The following is a 20,879-nucleotide window of genomic DNA, read 5'->3' as shown; positions in this document are numbered from 1 at the left end:
TTTACATCGTTACAGATAGATACAGGCCTGTCCAACAAATTTTTGTTTTTCAGAACTCTCTAAACCTCACACCCTGCTCCTTCCAAGGTATCAGTGGACTTCCTTTCTCACTGCCTTTCCTTTCTGTATTGAGACCGCCAGGTGACTTATCCCAGTGTTCTGTTATAGAATTTATATACAGTGTTCTTTTATAAGGTTATAAGATTATGTCTATAACCTTAATTTAATTAATGAGACTGTCTTCTGTACCTTGTTATAATCAGCTTGTAGACAATAAGTTGACTTTAACTATATTTCCCAAGCTCATTCCAATTCTTAGTGTATGCATGCAGCCTCTGTGTTGACGTTCTATATAGCCTTGAGATTCCAGCTTATCACCTCACAGAGCTTCCTTTCCACTGGCTACTGGCCCCCACAGGCTGATTTTTCTGCCTAGCTCACGACTTTTCAAAAAGTAGGTGCCCAATAAAAGCATCACTACCTTGCAGTCCATTTCAGTTCTCTTGTGTGCCTTTCTCAAGCTCACATCCTGAGCTTCTCAATGTTTTCGGGGGAAAAAAGGGCTCATAATACATAGATCAGAACCACTCTGGATTCATGTGTGCTCAAGTTTTAGTTGGGCCCTCAGTGCTGCTGGGTGATCCTCTACATTTCTCTGACCAGCTCTCCATTCTCCACAAAAGCCATCTCAACCCATTTATGGCTATTCACGTGCATACTCTTGCCCAGCCTTCAACATCTGACTGCTTATTCATAGAGGACAAGCTCTATCAGACAGGAATTGTCTCCCCTTCCTGCCTCCTGTTTCAGTAGAAGAGGGGGCTTTCTCCATGGGCCTTAATGTTCCTTCCCTGGCCTCTCCTGCCTGCCCAAGGACTTTACTCCTTCCTATTCTCCCTGCCCCTTTCCCTCTCCTCTTCCACCCTTTCCACTCTCTTCTTCCCTCTCCTTTGTAATGTCTCCTTTCTTCTCTCTTCTTTGTATTCTCTCCCTTCTGTTCTTCTTTTCTCCCCTTCTCCCTGCTCTTTATTGTTTTCCTTAAATTCTGATCTTTCTCGTGCTTCTGACCTACTCTTCTGTCCTTACATTACACATTGTCCTGGAACACCGTGCAGCATGCTTCTGTCTTCCCTTGTCACCATCCATATGACAAATGTTCTACATTGATATTCACAGTTCACATTTCTTCTCAGTTCCAGACCTTTTGTATCCCAGCTGAGTTTTCTCAGAGTCATTTGGTCCTCACTGTACTCAGAAGCAAATAATCCTCCCCATAGAATATGTTCTTTTGCCAATAGACTCTCAGTAAATGATGCCACCATCTCTCAGGCAGCCCGGCAGAGAATCATAGGTCTCACTCCTCATATCTACTCCCACTATTCCAGGTCATCACTGTGTGCTTCCTCTTAAATATCTCAAATCAGATGTTCATCTATGCCCTATTTCCTTCAGCCAAATGATTGCATCTCTGTGCTTAATCTACCTGCAGAGTGTCTCACCCTCCTAGGCCCTTCCTAGCATAACCCATTCCTCTACTGTCTGGTCCTCTTCACTCATGTCATCCAGTCCCTACATGCTCTCAGACTTCATCATTCATCATTCTTACCACTGTCCTGGTACTCTCTATGAAAAACCTACCTTCATTTCAAAAAGCCACGTCTTTACCCAGATCTGTGTCCCATTTGTCTTAGATGTTCTTTTCTGTACTCTCTGATTTGTGCCTTTTTTGCTTTTGGCTGTCCAGGTACCTGCCACCTCCTGAACTATCTTAGAGCAGAGGACCCTCAGCCCTGTGCTGCCCTTGATCCTGATCTCCCATGCCTACCACACCAGACTTGAAGAGCCTAAAAGACCAGAGTCTCAGCTTATTCATTATTGCCCCAGTACTAATCTAGGGCAAGACATTTGTATACTGGATAATTGGTTGCAGACTATATTAATAGCTTGTCATTGTGTTACACATAATATACTTCAGTGACTTCCAGTATAGTCACAGTACTGTAAAAGTAACAGTACTATCTGAATCCATCACCCCAAATGGAAACTCTGTACCCATTCCCCTTTTCCAACCTCTGGCATCAATGAATATGCTTTTTCTGTATAGATTCCCCTGAATTGGACACTTCATAAAAATAGAATGATACTTCTGGCAGTGGTGGCACACACCTTTAATCCCAGAACTCGGGAGGCAGAGGCAGACAGATCTCTGTGAGTTCGAGGTCAGCCTGGTCTACAAGAGCTAGTTCCAGGACAGGAACCAAAGCTACAGAGAAACTCTGTCTCAAAAACCTCCCCCTCAAAAATTAAATCATACATTTAAGTACTCCTTTCTGTCTGTCTTCTTTCGCTCATTTTAAAAAATTAAAATTAAAAAAATTAAAAAATTTGGATTATGGATATTTGCCTTTGTTTAGAATGTTGGTTACAAGTTGTTATGGATAATGGTCAGTAGAAAAGCTAAGCAAAGTAGATTTGATTCAGAATTCTTGTTTAAAAAGGGGGGGAAGTGCTGTAGGACACTGGTCTGTACCCTGTCATTTGTATTTTAAATAAACGCTAATTGGCCAGTAGTTAGGCAAGAAGTAGAGGCAGGGCAACAAGAATTCTAGGAAGAGGGAAGTTTCAATATGCTATTGTCACCGAGAGAGAGAGGAAGCCAGACACAGAGCAAGCAAGATGTGACTGCCTCGCCGAAAAAGGTAGCAAGCCACATGGCTAAAACAGACAAGAATTATGGGCTGATGTAAGTTATAAGACTTAATAAGAAGCCTGAACTAATAGGCCAATTGGTTATAATTTAAAAAAATTAATCCATTTTATACCATCTTACAGCATTCCTCTTTATGAATGAATAATATTCTATTGTATAGAGAGACAACATTCTATTTGCTTAACTATCTGTTTATGGACATTTAAATTGTTTGTTATTGTGACACCACTCTTATATTCATGGGTATATAAGCCAAAGAATTGAGAACAGGTTTTTAAATAAAATTTACACACAAATGTTCATAGTAGCCAGGTGATATGGAAATTCTATCTGTAACTTTTTGAGGAACCATCAAGTTGACTTCTGCAGCAGCTATAGCTTTTTACATTCCCACCAGTTTCTCTGCACTCTCATCTAAATGTGCTTTAATTACTGACATCTATAAAGTGTAAGCTAGCTACAGACCAGGTTTTTATAAGCTCACTAAGAGTTAATCCTTATCTTCTTTTTTGTTATATTATTTTCTCTTTCTAAATTGCTAAGATAAACTTGTGGTTTCAAAACTCCAAACTGTATTATTATGCAGAAATTTTGTGGTAGTATGACATTTTCTTGGTAGATAAATGACACTAGCATAAGGAACCTTGAATAAGAGTCAGTTGGTACTGATCTAAAAACCATAATGGGTACAGCAGGATTATTAAGGCTTAAATTATGTCCTCAATAAATGATGTGTTGAAGTCCTGACTCCTCGTACTTACAAATATTTTCAAAGATTCATTATAAATGTAATCAAGTTAAACCAAAGTCAGATTAGGATGAACCTTAATTCAGCATGACAAACATGCTTTTGTATTACATTTAATTGTGTGCATGTGCTCATATGTACAGGCCAGCGGACAACTTTTCAGGATTTGGTTCTCTCTTTTTACCACATAGGTCCATGGTATCAATAAAACTCAGGTTGTCAGTCTTGGTGACAAGTGCCTTCTCTACCAAGTCATCTTGCTAGCCCAACAGGTATTTCTTATAAGACTTGCAGAGGCAAAGACAAAGGGGAGAAGATCAACTGCAAACAAGGAAGTAGAGATTAAGGCAATGAGTATATAAACCTAGAATGCCTAGGGCCACTAGGAACCAGGAGAGCCAAGGAATAGTAAATCTTCTCTGCAGTTCTTGGTCTTGATCAACAGATGGGATTTATAGTCATAAAGACACACTGCTGGGTATGACTTTGAGAGTGTTTCCAGGGAGTTTCAACTGAGGAGGGAAGACTTGTGATGAATGTGGGGTCCTGGACTGAATAAAAAGGAGAAAGTAGTATAAGCAGCAGCATTCATCAGTGTGGCCAACTACCTCTCACATCTGACACTATTCTTTCTCTGCTATAATGGACTGTGTCCTCTCAGACTATGAGCCACTTTCCTTCCTTAAGTACTTTTGCCAGATACTTTGTCACAGCAATGAGAAAAGTAAGTAACACATTCTTCTAGAGGGTTCTAAGGGAGTCTGACCCTATGGCACCTGTATTTCAGCTTCCTGGCCTTGAGAACTTAGATGTGGTGGTGGTGGTGCACTGCAGTGAAAGACACATTTCTGTTGGTTTGTGATGTCAGTTTATGGTACTCTGTTGTGTTCTGGCAGTTCTAGGGCAACCATACAAGGGTATAGGAGCTTATTGCTTCTTTAGTAGTCTATGACTCGTTACAGTAGAAATAATAGAAAAGTTAATTTCAGAAGAAGTGATGCATATCTTTTGCTTCTTTATAGGCAAAGGGTGGAGGATATGAAAGTGAAAGTGCTTACCCCAATGCAGAACTCGTGTTTTTGGAGATCCATAATATTCATGTGATGAGGGAGTCACTTCGTAAATTAAAGGAGATCGTGTACCCTTCCATTGATGAGTCACGGTGGCTATCCAATGTGGATGGGACACATTGGCTGGAATATATAAGGGTAAAGAAGTTCAATCTTTTATCTACCTTCTGATTTAGACATCTAATATCTGTCATAAATGTTTCTATTTCTAAGTGGTTTTTCAACACCACAGATTAATGCATCTTGGCTATGTATGAGAGCTTTTGAACATTCCTCTTGGGAACAGTTGGACTGTGGTCTTTGTGGAGGGTTTTTCTGACAAAAATTCACAATGTTTTAATTAACAATTAATAAATAATTAACTTTGAGGCAGAGTCTCAAGTAGCCCAAGCTAGCCTCCAGATTTGCTGTTCAACTGAAGTTCTCTTGATCTTCTGATCCTCCTGATTCCACCACCTTCCTTAATTATTTTTTAAGATTTGGTCTTATTTTAATGATATGCATATGTGGGGATTGGTATATGCACATGTGAACATCTGTTCCTATTGAAGCCAGAAGACTGTATTGGATACCCTGAAGATGGACTTACAGGTGTTTATGTGCTGCCTAACTTAAGTTCCAAATAACAAATATTGCAAAAACAGTATGCACTCTTAACTGCTGTGCCATCTTTCCAGCCCCAAGTTTCTTTGTTTTTGAATGACAGAGTCTGTGTAGCCTGGGCTGGCTTTAAACTCACTACATAACCCAGACTAGTCTGAACTTGCCTCCCAAATACTGGGATTACAGGTGTGTGCTATACCTACTTAGTAAGTCAGGTTTTTAACAGAACCTTGTGGCCCTTCAATAAAGGATCCCATTTCCTTTGATCAGTTTTCATAGTTAAAAAAAAGATGTTAACACTTCCTAGTGAGTTATTCTTGATTAATGTTATAGCTCTTTGTTGTTGATTTGTTATGCGTTTTGCTTTGTTTGGGGTCTGAGGGCTGAAACCTAGAGACTCACTGAAGTAGAGCCTCAGCCCTAGATGACATTCTTAATGGTTTATGGGTGAGAATATTTAAACTCTTTTTACAGAATTATCTTATACAGAGGTTAACACTTAATGAAGCCTTGTCTGTTGTGCCTTCTTTTCTGAAGGTGCTGCTTGCTGGGGCAGTACGAATTGCTGATAAAATAGAATCTGGGAAAACTTCCGTGGTGATTCACTGCAGCGATGGCTGGGACCGAACATCCCAGCTCACATCTCTGGCAATGCTGATGTTGGACAGTTATTACCGGACCATTAAAGGATTTGAGGCTCTCATAGAAAAGGAGTGGATAAGCTTTGGACACAGGTTTGCACTGGTATGTTGATCTGGTCTATGTATAACTGTTTTCCTATCTCACATACATGTACTTGGCATTTGGTAACATATATTTATATACATGAACAGCCCCTTTCCTTTGCACCAGACCTAAATTTCCATAATAAAATACCAAGGACCTCCACATTGTATGCTCCTGATAGGGATTATTTTGTATAATTAAAATGAAGTCAAATCCACATAGCACAGAATTAACCACTTTAAAGTGCTCAATACAGTGTCCTATACTATATTCACAATGCTAGTCCCCAAACCTGTTTGTCACCCCAAATGGAAGCCCTATATACATTAGTCAGTGCACCATTCCCATTCTCTGCAGCCCCTAGATTCCTAATCTGCCTCTACAAAGTCTCATGAGATTATACAGGCTTTTCCATAACAAAGTACCACAGACTGGTAACATAAACTACAAATGTGTATTTTCTCACTATTATAGAGGCTGGAAGTTCAAAATCAAGTTCCAGTAGGGTTGGTTTCTCCTGAAGTCTCTCTTCTTGGTTTGTAGATGGCCATGCCATGCTCTTCTTGCCTCTTCCCACATGCCTTTTCTCTGTGATCATTTCCTTGGTATCTTTAAGGACAGCAGTCATATTGGGTCAGAACTTAACTTTAGTGACCTCTTTAAAGGTCCTGCCTTTAAATACAGTAACATTATAAAGTACTGGGGCTTTGGGCGTGTAATTCAGTCGGGAAACTCTTGCTTTCAATTTGCAGAATATATTCCTAAGTGAATTGTTGGGCCTTTGGTGGGCATTTGGGGCAGCCATTTGTGTGTGACTGAAACTGGCAGTGAATTCTACTGTGCAAAAACTCTTGAGCTGTTGGGGATCATCCATTGAATTGGAATACTCCCAAAGTCAGAGTGAGGCTCAGTGTGAATTTCAGGGTGGGCAGTGCAAGGACTTGGAGTTCCATAGGTGTGGGGATCCAAGTTTACCTGCTGTGAATACACTTTAAGGAGGAGGGCTAGGTAGAAGCCCTTCTAGAAGGAGGGGGTAGCTCCACAGCCTCTGAGCTTCATGGCCTGGAAAGCTGTTGTCAGATATTTATTTAGACATTGCTTCTGCCTTGGTTTCCTTCCTTCTGCAGTTAGGTGTTAAAGGGGGAGGAATTTGGATTTATTAAGTGCTTGCTGCTGAACCTGGCCCATATTCAGAGATCTTGTGACTATTTTAAAAACACTATCTTTTTTCAGTTTATAAGTAGTATCTTTATATTTATACATAAATGTGGGTAAGATATTCAGGCTTCATTGACACAATTTCCATTTTATTAACATTTTTTATTTGAAAGCTTTTAAATTTTACATACTAACCCCAGTTCCCCCTCCCTCCCCTTCTCCCACTCCCACCTCCCTCATCTCACCCCCCACATGTGCTCCTCAGAGGAAGTAAGGCCTCTTTTGGGAAGTCAACAAAGTCTAGTATACCAAGTAGAGGCAAGACCCCCTCCACCCTGTATCAAGGCTGAACAAGGTATCCCATCATAGGGAATGGGCTCCAAAGAGCCAGCTCATGCGCCAGGGATAAATCCTGATCCCACTGCCAGTGTCTCCACAAACTGCCCAAGCCACACAACTGTTACCCACATTCAAAGGGTCTAATTCAGTCCTATGCAGATTTCCTGGCTGTCAGTCCGTGAGCTCCTACTAGTTCAGGTCAGCTGTCTCTGTGGTTTTTCCAATCATAATCTTAACATTCCCCATTCTTACTCCCTCTCTTCAACTGAACTCCAGGAGCTCCACCTAGTGCTTGGATGTGGATTACTGCATCAGCTTCCATCAGTTACTGGTGTAGGATCTATGATGACAATTAAGGTAGTCACTAATATGATCATAGGGGAAGGCCAGTTCAGGCACCTTCTCCACTATTGCTAGGAGTCTTAGTTGGGGTTATCCTTGTTAAAACAGTAACTTAAATGCTTGTTCCCCTTCAGCAAAATCTGAGCTCCATGGGGAAGAGAGTATAGGGTTTCCAGATGTTTGCAGCTGATTTTCTCTGAAGTCTCAGAAGCTACTTTCTTTCATGTTTCAGAAATATTTGTCCTGAGGGAAAGAAGGCTCTCAAGGTGCTTTAACCAGAAAGGAAGTGCTAAGAGCTCTCTGTCGACATATCAGCAATGGTAGTACCAGAACTAACAGAAGCTTGGGTGTCAGGATGAACACAGAGTGCTGTGTTCTCATCCATCCTTGTTAATGCTGAAAATTTAGCACACCACAGCTAGAATGAAAGAAGTGTGACCATAAGATTTTAGTATGATTATCTCAGTCTTGGTAGGCAGTCCTGCAGTTGACAAATGGTGAACTAGGTTTCTATTCTAGGGTGTGAGTTGTCTACCTATGGTCACACAGCTGAGGTGGTAAGGGAAGAGGGCTTCAGTCTGCAGCCAACATTGGCTGAGTCTCTGTTCTCTACTTCCCTTGTTTCCATGAATGAGCTTCTGAGTTCCTCAAACTAGTACCTGCTCTTGCCTGCTTCTGTCATATATTTCTTGCACATTATCGTGTAACTTTCTAGCTAACTTCTTTCTGTCCTGCCTCTGTTCCCATTGCTGTATAAATATGCTGTTATAACCCTAAAATATAACCCTTTTGACTTTATGATCTCCTCCAGCTATTATTGCAATTATCTGCCTTCCTTTATTAGAACACTCATCAGAACTATTTTATGCATATCTACTTACCACTACCTTTCTCCTTCTTGTCTGTCTTGACCCCACCTTAACTGGGCTTCCTTCTCACACTCATCCATCGCAACTGGTCTTACCACAGCCACTTTGCCAAACCTTTCCATTACTTGGCCTGAGCATTTGCGTTGTTATTTCCTTCTTTAAGAAGTGCTTTTCTTCACTAGGCTGTGACTCTACAATCATTTGCATTTTTTTCTGGTTTGGACCCTCCATCTCTCCAACCTCATTGTGGTGTCTTAGGGCTCAGCCCTGGGACTACTTCTCTTCTATATATGCTTAATCTCTTAATGATCTCAGCCAGTGCTGAATATTTTGAACCTAGCTTCAGATCTGGCATTCCCCTTCACATTGCCACCACTTCTCCCTTAATTTTGGTCTATTTATTTCTTTCAGGGAGTATCCTAAGTAGCTTTTGTGAAGCCTGTCCCCTTGCTTCCTGTCATCCTCCTGTAATCAAATGGAGCATTAATGTTGTCACTGCCCAATATGAACTCAGTGTGACACTCAATGTGTCGCTAGCTCAACTCCCTAATCTCACACCCCAAATTTCTCCTCTTCACTCATTCCCTGAGTGTGAGCCCTGACCACCCACTTGGAGTTCTCCAAGCACCCCTCTTGTAGAAGGAGCTGCGGGCAGTTTTCCTGCCGTCCAGCTCTGGGCCGCCTGGCTAGCTTATGCCCTGAAATAACAACACACAAACTGTATTCATATAAGCACTGCCTGGCCCATTATAACTAGCCTCTTCTTGGCTAATTATTACATCTTGCTTAACTCATTTCTAATAATCTGTGTAGCACCACAAAGTGGTGGCTTACCAGGAAAGATTCAGCATATCTGACCTGCATCCATCTTGGGCTGGAGCTTCATCGCATCTGACCAGAGAGGAGAGGCATGGTGTCTGGCTCACTTCCCTTCTTCCCAACATTCTGTTCTGTCTACTCCACCCACCTAAGGGCTGGCCTATCAAATGGGCCAAGGCAGTTTCTTTATTAACCAATGAAATTAACTCCTCCATCATTTCCCCTTTTTCTGTTTAAACAAAAAAGAAAGGCTTTAACTTTAACATAGTAAAATCACATATAACAAAACAGTTATCAAACAAGAATTACAATTACAATATTTATATCTACTTTATCTTTTATCATAACTAAGGAAAACAATAACTATCTATCTATTCTTCAACTCCATCAAAGACTCCCAAAGGATATAATATTACCTAAGCAAATAAGAAATAAGCAACTTCCAAACTCTAGAAATGACAGAGACATCTCGCTGCCTGGACAGTCACCCAAAGTTCCTCTCTACGGTTGGGGCATCCATCTTCGGCCTACAGGCCCATAGTATCCAGCAGACTTTTTCCATGAAGCAGGAAATTTCAAAGACAGTTCAGTCACTATCTGCTATGTCCTGCAGAATGTCTTGCAGACTCTTTCATGAGTCAGGAACCCCAAAGAATCATCTCACATTTAGGCAAGTTCAGCAGTCCTCTCTCTACGGGTTCTCTGTGTCCAGTTTATGCAACAGTCCAGGCAAGAGCAGTTTCTTGCCCAAATGGCTATCAAACTCCATAAGGAGCCTCTTTGATGCCCATCTTCCCCTTGAAGTAGATTGGTGTTGCCAGGAGCAGACATGTCTCATTGTCATGAAAATCCCTAAGTTATTAAAACATTAAATGCCATATTCTGTAGTCTTTGAAAGATATGAAGAATGCCTATCTGAAATATATCTATGCACACCTAGAAAGTCTAACATGACTACAAACTTGACTGTTATAGATGATTATCTATTAACAACCTATATACATTTTTAAATGAACTACACAATCACAGTACCTTAATCAAGATCAGAAATATGCATATACATATAACAAAATTGTCCTTAAATTTATATCAACAAAGCAAAACTTATACCAATATAAATTATCCATATCTATATCATACCCCCCTTTAAATGTAAAAGAACATTTATAAACAATATTTGGGAACATGGGCACGGTTTTTTCTCTCCAAGCTGCTTCCTACTGAATGGGGGCGCTGTTAATCAGATCTTTTATGGTGTAACCTATGTGCTAGGTTCCTCTCAGTCGGCAGTTGAGCAAAGTAATTTTTTGAGAGTGTTCACAGCAACCTTTCAGGAGGGTGTGGTCTATCATACTATATTGGGATAGAAGCAATCCACAGGGTCTCATCCTCTATGAAAACATAGAAGAATCTCTTTTCCAAATTCTGAAGTCAAGGTATTTTCAAAATATCTATGTTGGATTAGTTCAGCATCATTTATAAACAAATATCTTTTAGCATCTATTGCTCCTTCCTCAACATTCAAACTATTCAAAGAGAGCATAATAGCATACAGTATCAGGATTCTCATTGTATTTTCCATCTTTGTGCGGCTTTATTTTAACCTCTATTTTATTTATTTTTACTTTTATTTTTTGAGACACGTTCTCTGTATATCTTTGTCCTAGAATAACTCTGTAGACCAGGCTGTCCTTGAACTCACAGAGATCCACTTGCCTCTGCTTCCCAAGTGCTGGGATTAAAGGTGTATGCTGCCACACCTTGAACTCACAGAGATCTGTCTGTCTCTGCCTCCCAGGCATTGGGATTAAAGGTGTGTCCTGCCACACCCAGAAGTCACAGAGGTCAATCTACCTCTGCCTCCCAAGTGTTGAGATTAAAGGTGTGTACTATCACACCCAACTACTCTCTTTCTTTCTTTCTTTCTTTCTTTCTTTCTTTCTTTCTTTCTTTCTTTCTTTCTTAACTTTAAGAACTTTAACCTTTAGCTTACATATATTTTTAGCAAACTGTAAACCATTTAGAGATTTTTTGTCTTTGAATCTCTCTTTACTGTATATGTCTCTCTTTTTCTGACCACATGAGCCTTTAAATTACTGAGCAATATGGGTAAGATTAAAGCCGTGGCTTTGCCGGCTAGATCCAGCCCATTCCTTAGCTTTCCAGCCTCATGGCGGAAATAATGGCTGTAGCCATTTTTATTGCCACAACTCTATGGCATTTCAAGGTCCCTGCCAGCAAGCAAGCTGCAGCATTCTGCTCACAGACCACACTCATTTGGCCTGCCTGTCTGAAAGAGTCAGAGTTTGCCCTGGCAGGACAGCCCAGAAAGCCGGCACTTTAGAATGGCGTAGCTTTTTTCCTGCTACAGCTGAAAACTGAAAAGCATGCGTTCAGCTTTTCATCAACACCGTTTTAAGTGTTTTGTGGCAGGACCTCTTAAAAGAGCTGCAGGGTTTTGCAGCTAGAGTCAGGAAGCCTCTCTTAGATGAGAGCGCTTACTTGCCTCTGGCAAGCAGAGCAGACCCGAGAAATTGCTGCTACCAAGAAAACATGCTTTACTCTATTCTTTCCCAAGCTTTCTCAGGCTTTCTGTGGATTCAGTTATCCACATCTGGGCGCCATTTGTAGAAGGAGCTGCGGGCAGTGTTTCTGCCGCCCAGCTCCCGGCTGCCTGGCTAGCCTCACCACTTCTCACTGATTACAGTACATTCATTGATATATTAGGGGGCAGGTGTCTCCCTGGCATTCATAGTTTATCTAAATGAGACCTCCATAATGACTGCATCTTATGTGACTTTACTGCCTTATACTCTTCAGCCCCTTCCTAAGGTTGTTCACACCTTCCTTTCTGTCCTTACTATACCCAATGCACATGCAAAAGCCCTTGCAATAGTGTATTACCCTTATTATTTACAGGTCTTTACCCACTTGACCACACCACAAATTAATTACTCCTCAAACCCAGGCACTGTGCCGCAGTTGTCTTTGTATCCTAGGTACCTTACCAAGGATTGTGCCTCATCCACATACTATTAAATTGCTTAGAATTCTGAAGACCAAGCAGGATCCCTTATACCAGAGGAGGTTGGTAGATGTTAAAAGGAAAAGAATGAGAGGACTGGAGAGTTGGCTCAAAGGGTAAAGGTATTTTCCCTTAAAACAGGAGGGAAATTCTGACATATGCTACAACATAGATAAACCTTCAAGACATTATGTTGACTGGAATAAGCCAGACACAATGTAGTATTAGGAGCGGCGGCGGGGCTGCGTCCTGCCACCCGGCTAGCTTTACCCGAAATAATTACATAGAAACTGTATTCTTTTAAACACTGCCTGGCCCATTAGTTCCAGCCTCTTATTGGCTAGCTCTTACATATTGATCTAACCCATTTCTAATATTTTATGTAGCACCACGAGCTGGCTTACCAGGAAAGATCTTAACCTGCATCTGTCTGGAGTGGGAGAATCATGGCGACTCACTGACTCGGCTTCTTTCTCCCAGCATCCTGTTCTGTCTACTCCGCCTACCTAATTTTCTGTCCTATTAAAGGGCTAAGGCAGTTTCTTTATTTAACCAATGAGTTAACTCCTCCATCATTTTATGATATAGATATAAATAATTTACATTGGTATGATTTTAAGGTCAATTTTGTTATAAATATATGTATTTCTGATCTTTATTAAGGTATTATGATTATGTAGTTCATTTAAAAATGTAATGTATAATTAAGAAATATAGGTTGTTAATAAATAATCATCTATGTAACGACATAAATGAATACAGACAGATTATAAAAATATATACAGCTTTAATGAGGAAATAGACTTACAGGACCACAGGTTCCCACGAAGAACAGGAAAGCAGAGAAAAAGGCTGCTGGGATCACTCCCAGCAGATTTATCAGTAAACATTAGCCCGAGGCAAACACGCCCCCAATGGGTGGGGCTTATCCCTACAACACAAAATGATAAATACTGTGTTTTCCATTTACACCAAGTAGCTAGAATCGTACTCTGGCCTCACACACATAATGCACATAAAAAAGTTAAACCTTTAAAGTAAAATAGAAACAGCCTCCCAAAACAATCACCACCACAATGAAACAAAACACCTACCCTACCAAATGAAAATAAGGTAATATATTTTAAGAGGATTTTTGGTGTGTGGGGTCCTTTGAGACAGTGTCTTACGATGGCAGCCCTGTCTGGCCTGAAACTCACTATGTGTTGTGTAAAATTTTGACTGCATTCTGATGCTCCCAAGACTTCCAATAAAATTTGCTTTGAATCAGAGGGTGGAGCTAGCTACTAGCTAACCAAAGTTAACAATAGAAGCTTTAGAGGACTGAGGACAGATAGAGAGACAGGAAGTGGTAGGACGGGTCTTAGAGAGGGCCTGGCCCTTCACTGGTCACTTTGCCACTGCTTCTTTACTCATTCAGGTTCTTATCCCGATATCTGAATCCCAAGTTTTTATTGATAAAGAATAATAACATAAACGCTTCAAGTATGTAGACCAGGCTGGCTTCAAACTCAGAGATCTACCTGCCTCTTCCTCCTGGGTGCTCTGATTAAAGGAGTATGCCACCATGTATGGCATCTCTGAGATTTTATGAAAATAATTTTGTAATTTATTCTTTCAAGTGTTTATACATGTACACCATGTGTTTTCATTTTGTCCATTCCTCCCTATCTCCCTCCAACTCCTCTTTGAACCTACCACCCTGGTTGTTAGATGCTGACATTACTTGGTCATTTCCTTGTTTTTATGTCTTTCCAGGTGGTGGTTTCCTTATTTTTCAAGTTCTCTATGTGGGGATTGAATAACCTGATTCATAATCATTCCTTTCTTATCCTTTTGCTTATTTGAAGCTTCTTTTAGAATGCTCACTCTGTGAATATCTTATTATTCATTGAACTTTCAGTGCTTCTGGCAAATCTCTTTATGTGATCAGGAATCTTAGCTTTAAGTATGAATGCATTGATAGAAAATATCAAAGGTGTGAAGTGTGATCCTGAACTTGCTTGAGGAAGGACTCTGCCCCAATACCATTTCAAGAATGAGATCTTGGGCTCTTCAAATCATATAAAAATGGATAGCACTTATATACTCACTCTCAAACTTTACTGATATTTCTTATTATTTGTGTATATGTGTATGAAGTGTTCATGTGTATGAATATGTAGAGGCCAGAGGTTAACATCTAGATTTCTTTGTCTCTCACTTTCTACCTTTGAGACAGTTTTCTCACTGAACCTGGACCTCACCATTTAGCCTAGATTGGCCATCAAGACTCCAGGGTCTTCTCTCTGTGCCACCATACCCAGCTTTTACATGGCCTAAGCTCAGCTCCCCAGCTTGGACAGCAAGCACTTTCTACATTGAGCCATCTCCTTCCTGTTCGTGACATTTCTGAACTATGTCCTACTTTGTGCACTCCTCATTAGGCCTCCTACATTGCTATAGTAGTGGCCCTTGATCCCATCATTTGAACTAAAAGGTTTGCTAGCCAATTCTCCATCTTTCTTAGGATCAGCTATATTAAAGTGAAATTATAAAACCATCACCATATAAACATGGAGTAAACTGAAATAGTGTTTCCTAAAAGAAATGAAAATCCATTTAGTTTAATGAACTCTTATTTTTAATTATGTAGTCATTTATTTTTTTAAATCATACAAAGTAGCGCTTTTTGTTGTGGCATTTTCATACTATGTATCATTATGCTCCAATGTCTAGTTCCTCCTTCTTACAATTTTGAGTGTCCATAATGAGCAGGAGTTCTCATAGGCATAATGAGACATGACTAGACAAATTAATTGACTTTTGAGAGGACTATAACACAATCGCAATCTTTTGCTTCTTTCCAGAGAGTGGGCCATGGTGATGACAACCATGCAGATGCTGACCGATCACCTATATTTCTTCAGTTTATTGATTGTGTTTGGCAGATGACAAGACAGGTAAGAGATTTCGAGTACATTTCCAACCTGTTATAGTCTTTGGTTCAAATATACTTCATAGTTGAAAATTAAATTTCCATTTCATTAAATTTCAAAATGAGGGTGTGTGCATGTTAAAAATGGCCCCATTTAGCCAGATGATGGTGGCACATGCCTTTAATCCCAGCACTCGGGAAGCAGATATAGGCATATCTTCCTGAGTTCCAGGCCAGGCTGGTCTACAGAGCAAGTTCCAATACAGGCTCCAAAGCTACAAAGAAACCCTGTCTCAAAAAAAAAAAAGACCCCTTCTATTATTCAATGCAGTTTGGCTCTTATTCACTTAAAAATGTGAGTAGAAAAGTAGAATTTTCTTCCGCTAGCAGTTTTGGCCAATCCTCCTATCCACTAACTGCATGACACTTACTCCAAGATTTCATCCCACCTTAGAACTGCTAGTTAAAGAGTCAGTCCAGGGCATCTGAGAATCCTCACACTCTGCTCCAGGCCATAGCCCTCCACATACCACAGTCACTGAGAGTAATAAGTGTCTAAGCGCCAATAACAGGAAGCTCGGGAGCTTTTTGTCCTAAGTTGTTATTTTAGTTTCTTAACTCCATTGAGCAGGGTTCTGGTAAGTAAGGAAACACATGGGGATCCTCCTTCCCTAAATTAGTCAGGTCCTACAGCTTCACTTTAAGTAAGACCCACTCAGATATTCCCTGATCTCTAACATCCAAGTCTGAGTTTGGAGTATTAGCCTTGGGATAGGAGGCTGTGCCAGAGACATGAACTTGGACCCAGAAAGAAGGAGAGAAAAAGCAGAGCAGTTTTCCCCAGTGTGTACTACTCAGTCTGGCTTGAGTGGATGTAAGTTGGAGATAGAACCAGGGCCTGGATGCTGTCCTTCCTGTGCATCTGTGAGAAACTCCTAGCCATCTTCAGGTCCCAATGCCTTGAGGTGCATGTTTCATGCTCCTGAAAGCCCTTTCAGAGGACATTTATCTTCTCACCATGGAAAGCTATGAATTACCATCCTTGTTTGCTCACTGTGGCCTGCTATTACTGGTAGAAGTGTGTTGGGATGAGAAAATGTTAGGAACAAGTACATCGCCTCTGCTGCCCTCCCCATCCCAATGTGGACTGTTTCCCAGCAGCATCCCCTGGGATCTTGGTAGCCATACCAGCTCTAGACTCACTACATACCTGCTGATGCTCAAAAGCTAGAACCAACACTCTGGGCTCCCAAGCCCCTCAGGCTCTTCTGATGTTTGAGGGCACAGTGCTATACCAGACCAACTGGAACTTGAACCAGCACATGAATCCCCTGGGGTTCTTATTAAAATGCCAGAGTGTGCATCAGTGTCTGTATGCTGAAGTTTGCAGAGCTGCCTTTTTGATGCTATGAGTTCACAGACTGTGGCAAGAGTCTAAGATACAGGCCTACCTCTCAAAATGAGAAACAAGGGGAGAGGATTTGGAATAGATTTTACAGGCCATCACTTGGAGCAGGCTCTCTTACCTTTAGACTTAGCATCCACAAGCTGACAGGGTTCTTGTGTTAACTGAGTTTCATGTCAATAGTAGGTCTGAGGGGATCATGCCCAAGTGAAAGGTAACAGAAAAGAGGCTGAGAAGGACTAGAGTCTGGCTGGAAGTCCTTCTGTTTGTGGTACTAGTGACAAAACTTGATGGTTCTTACATTCAAGAAAAGAAAGCATGAAACACGTTTTAGAAAAAAATACCTTAAAAGTTAAATGCAAAAAAATGTCATAATATTGATCTGAACTAGCTCATTTTCCCCAAATACTTCTGAACATGCACATTGGTATGCACATTTGTGTCTGTCCTTCCAAACTGATCGATTCATACTGATTAGTGCTTATTTTTACCTCTAAGCTGTTCTTTTGTGCTACTTTATTGGTTTTTAAGAAAGTATATAGGGGGTTTGGATGCAATAGGGGCCTCCCAAAACTCTCTGATTCTGTTCATTAAATGTGTGTATAATTTTTCTTAAAGTAACATTAGTACCTGAGGAGAAGAGATAAGTCTTTAGCTATAAGTCAATAAATAATTTTTACATAAACAAGCTAGTAAAATATGTAGCCATGTAATATGATTTGCTTATTTTTCATTTTTTCTACTGCAAATTGAGTTCAATCAGTATAAAGTCAGAAAAAAATTCTCAAAATACAAGGAGCTGTTTTGTATGTAGACTATTACAAAAGGAACTAGAGAAATGCTTGAGGGATTTTATAGCATCTCAGAAACTTTCTATAGCATCTGTAGTTTAAAGGAACATTTGCCCTTTGGGATAACCCTTGATTCTTTTGTTCCTCAAAAAGTATAGAATTTCAGTGTACATTATGATGGATTTTTTTGAGACTACATTGTAGGTAAATTTTTAATATAGTCTCTGGATGATGACAAGAAAACAAACTACAGCTTGTAGAAATTTAATCTTCTGTTTGCAATTCCCTGGCACTACCACTGTCCCTACTGTACTATATCCTGAATTATTTACTGCAACACTGCTCTTTGAGCAATTGCCATCTTGACCCAGTCACCCAGTAGGTGTATATGGGTTTCTGATTTTCATGAGTGCTGTCAGGCTTGATTTTACCCTTGTCTACATTGTCTTCCCTCACCTGGCACCTAGTTGGTCATACTAAAGCTTGTAGATACTGCCACTAGAACACACCACCCAAGCTTCCAAATCCAGAATATAGACTTCTAGAATAGGTATAAATCAGTGTTCCAGTTGTCTCAGGCTACATACTACTAGCCTAACAACAGTTAGGAAACCTGTATGTCAGTGATCCTGGTTGTCACTCAAGAGATGCCAAGATTAGACATACTAGTATGCATCACTCTGAGTGCATAATAGAAATTGTTTTTGAAGTGCTAGGGATTGAGTCTGGAGTCTTGCACATTTTAGACAAGTGTTTCATAACTGAAATACCTGCACTCTGCCCAAGAATAGGTCTTTAGTATAAACTGACTTGATGTTAATATGACTTCTGTTTATTTGCTTTTGTTCCAGCTTCCTTTGTTTCATTCAACAGAGTATATTTCAGTGCTTTAAATTAGAACTCTGGCACATGGTAGGCACTCAGTACAAGCCTGCTGCTGAGATCGTTATTATTTCCAGATGTCTCATGGCTGTTAAATGGCTGGCACCTGTTGGCAGTGCTAACAATCCCACTGAAATTCTTAATAACCACATTATGCATTGCTTAAAACAATTGAGGTGAAACCATGTGGTTTTTCTTCTTTAATCTGGTAATATGATTAATTGTAGTATTTGATGTTTTTTGTAATAGTGATTTTTTTCTGTTAAACCAACCTTGCATTCCTAGGATAAACCAGATGTTATCATGTAATACTGCCCTTTTTATATACTACTAGATTCAGTTTGTTTACACATTGGTGATGATTTAGAAGTATGAGTTCTTGGGGTTGTATTTGTGGGAGCGTTCTTAAGTATGAGTAGTCTCTAATACATATAGACCTAGTTACATATTCAATTCCTCTTGAATAACTTTTGATAAGCATTGAACCTGGAGAGCTCCTCCCCACTCTGTGACCTGCAGTGTGCCTCCAGATGGGAAGCAGATCCAATAATAGTGCTTTCCTCACTGACTTGTCTTTTCTCAAGGGCCACAGTTCCATGTTGCCTACTGCCAGTATCTAAAGACATTTGTTTCATGTTGTGTTTAATCGAGCTTTCTAGTTCTTTCTGACAGAAGGGTAACTCTGAGCTTTGTTCTACCCTATAAGAAACTGGAAGCTACCTGGTTTTTTGAGTATTGAAAAACATAACAAATTGTGTTGGTTATAGTTGTTCCTTAACCAGATATATCGGCTTGACCTTGAAATTCTCAATTGGTTAAATTTTGCATGTACTGTTGATTTTTAATCTGACAATATTGCATATTGTAGTTCATTTCTTTCTCTCACAAATAAGTAATATGACTTGTTTTAGAAATTAGACTTTAAGACTAAACTTTATTTTTTCTCTTTATTTAAGTTTCCTTCAGCATTTGAATTTAATGAATTATTCTTGATTACAATTTTGGATCACCTCTATAGCTGTCTTTTTGGAACCTTTTTGTGCAACTGTGAACAACAGCGCATCAAAGAGGTAAGTGTATTTGCTTCCCCTATTGTTCAGGCATCTTTCCTAGTAAGGTCTATATATGTATAGTGCACTAGGGAGACAAAAGAGAGCTGGAGTTCTTGGCAGCATGAACCACCATGTGGGTGCATGGAACCAAACCCAGGTCCTCTCTAAGAGTGGCGAGTGTCTTTAACAGCCAAGCTGTCTCTCTAGCCCTTCTGCTAACTTAATTTTTAAAAAGGGGGCATTAAATAGTAAATATAATGGCATGTAAAACAAATGTCAATAAAGATGCATAAAGCAAAACAAAGGAAACCCATAACAGCAGGATGAAATCTACGAACTGTGTCTTTACCAATTCTTGTAAAATAGAGTACAAGATTTATTCTTCATGTTAAAAAAAAAGCTCAACGTAGATTACATAATACAAAATTTACTCATCAGAAGTATACAGTTCAGTACAAGCTGATATTTAATGTCATAAATATTTTAGCAACCCTCTTGGAAAATTCCATATCTATTAGCAGTTATCTTCATATCCCCAACATCTAGAAACTTGCCTGTCTCTTAAAGGTCTGATTTCCAAAATATATAAAGAACTCAAGAAACTAGACTTTAAAATGCTAATTAACCCAATTAAAAAAAATGGGACACTGAGCTGAACAGAGAATTCTCAACAGAAGAAGTTCAAATGGCCAAAAGACACTTAAGGTCATGCTCAACCTCCTTAGCGACCAGGGAAATGCAAATCAAAACAACTTTGAGATACCATCTTACACCTGTCAGACTGGCTAGAATCAAAAACACCAAGGATAGCCTTTGCTGGAGAGGGTGTGGAGAAAGGGGCACACTCATCCATTGCTGGTGGGAATGCAAACTTGTGCAACCACTTTGGAAATCAGTGTGGCGGTTTCTCTGGACATTTCCTATAAATGGACTCATACAGTAGGCACATATTTGTGAGTGACCTACTTAACCTAGTGGAACAATTTCAAGGTTCATCCATATGACAGCATATTCCTTTTTATGTTAAGCAATATTTCTTTATGTGAACAGAGCACATTTTGTGTGTCCATTTATCAGTTAATAGATATTTCATTTTTTTTCTTTTTGTGGCTCTTTTAAATAATGTTGCTATAAGTGTTCATGTCCAAGTCCCATTGTTTAATGGTTATCTGTGCCACTATAACCACATATTTGGGTATTAGGGTGTTTTATTCAGATGAACAAATCTAATTGTTACACTATTTCTAAAGTGTATACTGTAAAATTGAGAGGGAGATATAATGTGATGGAAATATAAACTTTTCTAGCCTACCACAGTGGTGTTTTTGTGCAGATAACCATGCCATTGCAGGGGATCCTAAATGCAAATTTAACCCACATTTATGATTATGAAGAGTCACAGAAACAAACATCAATCCAGACT

The 20,879-nt window shown here is 39.8% G+C and overlaps 1 protein-coding gene across 6 annotated transcripts in view; it reads left to right on the top strand.

Annotated features, from left to right (window-relative positions):
• Mtmr1 (myotubularin related protein 1) overlaps positions 1-20,879 on the top strand; it is a 65,482-nt gene that overhangs the window by 38,364 nt on the left and 6,239 nt on the right. For all 6 annotated transcript variants that reach the window (XM_057759090.1, XM_057759089.1, XM_057759087.1 and 3 more), the window contains 4 exons: positions 4,481-4,666; positions 5,669-5,875; positions 15,259-15,351; positions 19,361-19,474. In XM_057759090.1, coding sequence (XP_057615073.1) covers positions 4,481-4,666; positions 5,669-5,875; positions 15,259-15,351; positions 19,361-19,474 — 600 coding nt within the window. The remainder of the gene's footprint in view (positions 1-4,480; positions 4,667-5,668; positions 5,876-15,258; positions 15,352-19,360; positions 19,475-20,879) is intronic.

This window comes from Chionomys nivalis, chromosome X, assembly GCF_950005125.1.
Source record: "Chionomys nivalis chromosome X, mChiNiv1.1, whole genome shotgun sequence".
Lineage (NCBI taxonomy): Eukaryota > Metazoa > Chordata > Mammalia > Rodentia > Cricetidae > Chionomys > Chionomys nivalis.
Note: the sequence above shows the minus strand (reverse complement) of the source record. Positions and strands in the feature narration are given on the sequence as shown.